Raw genomic sequence first — 6,597 nt, 5'->3', positions numbered from 1 at the left:
AATAGTTTGTTAATGGTTTTTCAGTTAACTGCAAAAGCACTGAACTCAGTAAAAGCAAGCAGCCCAGTAATTGCAAAAGTAAGCAATCAACCATGTGTATTTTGCAGAAAGACTGATGCTAATGACTGAATAATCCAATATGCCTATCGTTTGTACAAGCAATTTATAGAAGTGCTCATCAAGTGACTAATTTATTTAAAATATGATTGATCACTTTAAAAACTGCAGATGATGCAATCATTCTGATTGAAAGGGACATCTCTGATACAGTGAAGTTGTCCTATCCCTGTGAACTGCCAAGGTTTCCAAGGTTGTGCACAAGGCTCTGCAGACAGGAAGTGTCTACAAGGAATGGGATCAATTCGTCAGAGAATCAGCAATTTTTTACTTGCCAGATATGCCAGCTTCTGATGGATTAGCTCGGATTGCTTACCATAGCATCGGTAGATCCATGTTCGATGCGTTTCCTTGTATTGCCAGTGCTGGACAAAATGCTTGGGTAAGTACACTATGGAAATTTGTTAAATTGTTTTGGTCTGGAAGCTTGCAGCCTGCTTACAAGGATGCTGCAAACTTATAGCAGCCAGGGTGTGCAAAAATGAAACTTTACTTGCAAAGTTATAATCAAGACAGTCCAGGAGTCTGAAAAGCCCTCTAGTTTAGGAGTTGATTCAACCATGAATCAACAACCTCTACATCTAAAGTTGACCACACAGGTTAATGTCCACAAACATCCATTTGTGCATATCACAGTCACATGTTTTTTTTATTTTTGGCTCTTGTTTTCAGTCTCACTTCAACAGATGCTTAAGCTCAAAGATACGATGGGAGAGACAGAAGCGACTCAAAGTGATGAAACGCAAAGAAAGCCCAAAGGACCCTGATGCAGCAAGTAAACGTCCTTGCACAAATTCATCTCCCCCACCACTAGCACTCCCTTCCATTCAAGAGCCTTTGATCAGCGAAACAGTGTATGCTACACACATCAAAGAAATTCAAGTAAGCAACACTTTCTTAGCAGACATACTTACAAACAACAGTTGTTAAATTAATTGTATTAAAACTTATTGCTGTAAATACTTGGACTTACTGGGTCATGGCATCAGTACAGGCAAGGAAGTGGGTAGGTCATTCCATGCCAAGTTGATTGACAATGACCAACTTGGATAAACAAAAAGCATGAAATTCAAGCAATCAGGGTCGCGTTTCTACAAATAAATTTAAGTACCTTGCTGTACAATTTGTTTGCATCTGCCCATTTTTGAAATGTATTGTTATTATTTATTTATTTATTATATTATTTTCTCTCTTTTTTGGGGGGGAGTCCATTGATTGTTGTAATGCTACAACACTCGATCTAAAACTTTTGATATTTTGGACAAAAGGGCTCAAATTCAGAACTAAACAGGCCTATAAACCAGTTTAGGGCTAAGAGCACTAGAATAATAGGACATCTGCTCTAGAATGAGAAAGGTTGTGGGTTCGTATCTCACCCGAGTTGCAGTGTATTTTTTCTGCAGAACTCAAAAGCACTGAGTAGGCCCACACAGTGCTTGTAACAACGTTGGTGTAATTGGAAAAATTCAAATATAAATTGTTCCCGATGCAAGAATCACACCATTGCACACAATTTGTTTGGACTTTTAGAAAGTGTTTACAGGCACTCGTAAGACAGACATGACACCCACAGTGATGGCCCACTTGGACAACCTAATGCAGGAGACATTCCCACGTAGAAGGAAGCTAATACTGGCCCCAGACAACATGGACACATCAGAACTAGTAGAAAAGCTTTGGAAAGATTTCCCATGCCTTCAAAATGACACATGCGTAAGTATATATATAATTGAAAATGTGGCCTCTCCACCTTTCTCCATTCCATTAAATGCTTTACTTAATAGCTCTCTTCTACCCCCTTGACCCTGAAAGAGACAGGATTATGGGGGCTGTGTCACACCCCCAGCCCACAAATCCCTTTAAATGTCAATACAATTTTCAATTATCCAAAAGCGAACTGATTGAGTTTCAATCCAAAGGCAGACTCGTGGCAAAGATAGTAATGTAGTATGGTACAAAATATCATATGAAATTATTCCATCTATAAGTGTGTTGTATTTTTCAAAAGAAACAACTTAAAACATGTTGGACAAATCGATTTTTTAAAAGCTCGCTGGTCAGGGATCTTTTAAAGTCATTGAAAATACCTCAGAATACATGTACTTTGATTCTTAATTAATCAAACCCCTATTTTTATGATGCAGGTCACAATTTTGCAGTTTTCACTGACAAGTAGGACACTTATTGAGCTCAAAATTTCATAGTACAGTCTCTTTACACCTCAATAGAATTCCAGATTGGATATAATTAAGGCATTTTAATCAGTATAATTGTCCAATGCTGTGGGGGCCTGTAAAAGCCACTCCAAGCAGTTTTCATTATTTCCATTGTTTCTTTTCATAGCTAATGCAGGAGATCAGACGTTGTGACATACACCTTGACACATACTACAATGACAACTACTTGGGTGTGCTGGAGAACCTTGGTAAACTGTATGATATTCCACACGATGTAAGTGTAGTTGCATTGATTTTTTGTTTTTTACAAATTTTACTCAAACAATTTGGAATTATTGGATCCAACAGCTAAAAATGCAGATTATAATTAGATTAATGAAAACAATAATTGTAATGTGTGGGTTTATGGGCTTATTACTGATACAATCATTATGTATTGAATTGGATCAAACTAGTTTTCTCTCTGATGCATAGCTCTAACTTCAACAAATTGCATAACAAGCAGTCACAGATTAACAGCAGTCACAGATTAACAAGCAGTCACAGATTTTTAGACTTGAGAGCCAAGTGGAGTCATTTTGGTGACCGAGTCCTGTCTTGTGGAAATAGTTTACAGTTTTGAGATGGAGATAGTGTAATTTTATGCAAAGGAGTATAACACAAATATTGTTGTCAAAACCATAAGGAGTAAATCAGCAGATCAGATAGGCATCAGGAACTTATAGATTTTGTTCTGAACATTCCCAGGAATCATAGAAATAAAATGTTCTCCTTTTAACAAATTTCCATTTTATTTTTCAGACCGACTTTGACCATGTTCAAGTCCTTAAGGAGACGGAAGTGCGCCTGAATAAACGCATCAAAAAAACAGAGGTCATCAAGGTCTTGAAGGTACTGATAACATTAATGACATGTTGGAGTAGCAGGTTGGGCTTGTGCTTCAGCAGTTACGAGTTAAATCATACTTGAACGAACATATTGTCCCACCTCCCCTCTGCCATCTCAAGTGCCATCTCCAAAAACAAACAAACAACCGGAAAAACAGACTAACAAACAAGAAAGCCACTGCTCAATTACTGAATCAAACATATTCACTCTATTTTTTTATCTCATCCTGCAGCTCAACTCGGACTCCATGGACTCGAAAGTAAATGGCCAGACATCACCTAGCCTCGTCATTACAACTGATGATAACCTTGTTACATCTTCTCATGTCGTGGGTTTTGGGCGGACCCTTGTTGAGATGCAGGGGGAAGGTGCGTTGAAGAGGGGACTGCGGTCGCTTATGGCAACCTACTACATCCTTGATTTCGAGTATCCTCCAGGATACTCGATGATGCTGAAATTCATACAGCACTACCTGATGGGCAGGATAGTGAAGGACATCCCCAAGTCGATCAAAACATTGTGCTCCAAGGCTGGAGTGGCTAACAGTGTGGATTAAGCGGTTGGGTGAGACAAAGCTATGCTTGGTGGTTAAGTAGAAGTAAGGTTTGGGGTAGTGCCATGTGAACATTTCTTGAGTGTGTGTCACTCAAAGTTTCGACCAGGAGCAATTTCGGACAAGAACATTTGTTAAACTAACTTTCCCGAATGCTGCATGAACAAATTAATGACAAAAAAAAATATTTTTCATAATTTTGCCGTGGATTTTTGGTGCATATATATTCTTGACACATCGACAGTAAGGGAGTTGAATCTGTTTGATACGTTGATGTGCTTTGCTAATATTTTCACTTGGTGCTACCCCAAACCTTGCTTCAAAAAGTCTCCCGATGTATAGCTGTTTATAGGCTGTACTCTTTCTGTACAATTATCTTAATTGCCAATACTTTATGTTCACCGAACTTTGAAACTGAGGATTATGCAATAGGTATTTTAATTTAACCCTCCTTTGTAAACAGTACAATTTGTTAAGAAGTTGTTTGACCCCTTCAATTTTTCTGGGTTGGAGGGTTTTGAAAGGTCGACTAAATGTGTCGCTATGTATAGTACAGTACAATTTGTCATAAAGTTGTTTGACATGCCAAAACTTTTCCGAAAAAAAAGAGCAATCCTACACCCCCGCCCTAACCCCCATCTTACACCCCCCCCCACTCTGCCCCCCCCCCCCCCCCGGTTTTTTGGTGTGGTAAAAAAAAAGGTAATCCTACACCCCAACCACACCCATATTGTCACCCCAGGTGTCCTGGCTTGGAAAAATAACCAGTCAATCTTGCACCCCAACACCCTTCCAGACCCATCCTCTTCCCCATCCCACCCCCATGCTCTTATTTGGTTAAAAAACTACACCAAAAACAATCAATCCTACACCACCCCCCTACAAAAAACAAACTCCTCCACCCGCACACCCAACAGTATATAGGAGGGTTAATTTAATAGAAAACGTTGGAACAACAGAAAAAAGTTGGAACAACGTGCCATTTTTCAGCACCTAACCCAAACCATTAATTCAATGATAATTAATCATTAGAGTAGACAGGAACCAACTTATTGACAGATTTCTGAAAGAGCACAATATTAATGGTTCAAAGAATTTTGGGTAATTTTTGGTAAATATTTCTAGGACAGATCTTGATTCAGAAAGCTTAAGATAAAACAATTTCCTCATCACTTTATATTTAAAGGATTTAATCTTGCCAATTTGTGTTCACACAAACATTTCAACAACTCTTTTTAAAATAAAAGTGGGCATATTAGTGACAACAATGACCTTCTAACACATAGACATGTACCATCACTAGTAAAACTGAAATTAAGGTGTGTTTTTTATGAGCCACGTTTGGAACCATCAAACGTTTTCTTTTTCCTGCCTAAACGTTATTTTATCGTGTTTTATGAGCATTCAAATGTTTTTAGAATGTTTCATGACATTAGAAAAAGTGATCATTTGCAAATTTTGATAATAAGGTGTCTTTTTAAAAGTCGTAATTTAATCAAGAACAATTGTAACTTTTTACTTTGAATTTCAAGTTGTGTTGTTAAAGTTTTCAGTATAATTATGACATGCAAATGGTGTTCTGTATTCGAACATTGTTTGTTATCTAATAAGTGATTTACCAGATTTCAATGTAAAGTATACAATATATTTTTTTCTAATAAATCATATTCAGAGTTGATATTTCATTTTGAAATTGTCACTGTTTTTGTTTTTTTTAGAATGCATCTGAAAACCTGTCTGACACCATCCAGTGATAGCATCTAAAGCGCATGATATGGCAGTAGTTTTAAACTATGCACTAAGGACACATCACCTCAAGTAACTCACGCACCAAATTTGTTCATTCGTTCTCCTCCGAGATGTGAAACTAGCACCTCATGTGTTCATGATCCCAGGGCAAAGGTGTTGCTATATGTGCTAGTCAGCAGGTGCTAGTTCAAAATTTTACCATCACCTGAGGAGAGCCTAAACCGATACCTGTATTACATGAGGCAATAGGCGCACCTCAAGTGTTCATGATTCTGGGACAAAAGTGGTGCTAGTCATTATGTGCTAGTCATTATGTGCTAGTCAGCAGGTGCTAGTCCAAAATTTCACTATCACCTGAGGTGGGCCTAAATCATTACCTGTACCACATGAGGCAATAGGAGCACCTCAGGTGTTCATGATTTTTGGACAAAAGTGGTGCTAGTCAGCAGGTGCTAGTCAGCAGGTGCTAGTCAGCAGGTGCTAGTTCCAAATTTTACTATCACCTGAGGTGGGCCCAAATCAATACCTGTACCACATGAGGCACAGAAGCACCTCAAGTGTTCATGATTCTGGGACAAAAGTGGTGCTAGTCATTATGTGCTAGTCATTATGTGCTAGTCAACACAACTGACACATGAGGTGCATGAAATAAGTGCCTCAAGTGTTCATGATTTTGGGACAAATATCTGCTGTCCCACAAGTGCATGATGTGCAGTCCATTTTTACAGTGTAGTCTTATCTTAGTCTCTGTTGTGACAACTGACAACAATTTTGTAAATAAAATAGTTGCAGGCAGGCTTGTCATTGTATTGTAATTGTTTAAACAATGGATGGAGCTGTAAAAAGGGACAACAGGGACAAACAAGCCCCAATTTGATGTAGTTCTTTTCAAACGTTTGAGTTTTATCACAACAATAGGATAGTCATAATTGTCATAAATTCTTCTAAATCTAAGCATAATATAAAATGCCGATATAAAATGGCGATATAATCTTGGCAGTCATTAATGAATCCGAGAAGTTGACATTTACCTTAAAAAACAATCATCATTTGTACTTATTGGCCATCTGATGTGAAAAAAAGGAGTGAGATCAGATGATCGTGCACATGCAC

The 6,597-nt window shown here is 38.1% G+C and overlaps 1 protein-coding gene across 2 annotated transcripts; it reads left to right on the top strand.

Moving 5' to 3' along the window:
• The first annotated feature begins 349 nt into the window (after positions 1-349).
• LOC117296827 lies at positions 350-6,159 on the top strand. Of its 2 annotated transcripts, XM_033779900.1 has the most exons (7): positions 350-499; positions 790-999; positions 1,648-1,830; positions 2,461-2,568; positions 3,096-3,185; positions 3,415-3,746; positions 5,454-6,159. In XM_033779900.1, the coding sequence occupies exons 1-6, from the start codon at positions 398-400 to the stop codon at positions 3,736-3,738; spliced, it is 1,017 nt and encodes a 338-aa protein (XP_033635791.1). In that variant the 5' UTR covers positions 350-397; the 3' UTR covers positions 3,739-3,746; positions 5,454-6,159. The 2 variants fall into 2 exon arrangements, with proteins under 2 accessions (XP_033635791.1, XP_033635790.1); XM_033779899.1 differs by lacking the exon at positions 5,454-6,159 and having other exon boundaries at positions 3,415-4,331.
• The last annotated feature ends 438 nt before the right edge of the window (positions 6,160-6,597 follow it).

This window comes from Asterias rubens, chromosome 11, assembly GCF_902459465.1.
Source record: "Asterias rubens chromosome 11, eAstRub1.3, whole genome shotgun sequence".
NCBI lineage: Eukaryota > Metazoa > Echinodermata > Asteroidea > Forcipulatida > Asteriidae > Asterias > Asterias rubens.
This window is presented reverse-complemented; position numbering and strand designations above follow the sequence as displayed.

Excerpts from the sequence above, each read along its gene's own strand:
- LOC117296827 (XM_033779900.1), top strand. The coding sequence starts at position 398 with ATGCCAGCTTCTGATGGATTAGCTCGGATTGCTTACCATAGCATCGGT. Across the intron at positions 500-789 it reads GTGCTGGACAAAATGCTTGG|TCTCACTTCAACAGATGCTT; the intron begins GTAAGTACACTA and ends TCTTGTTTTCAG. Across the intron at positions 1,831-2,460 it reads GCCTTCAAAATGACACATGC|CTAATGCAGGAGATCAGACG; the intron begins GTAAGTATATAT and ends TTCTTTTCATAG.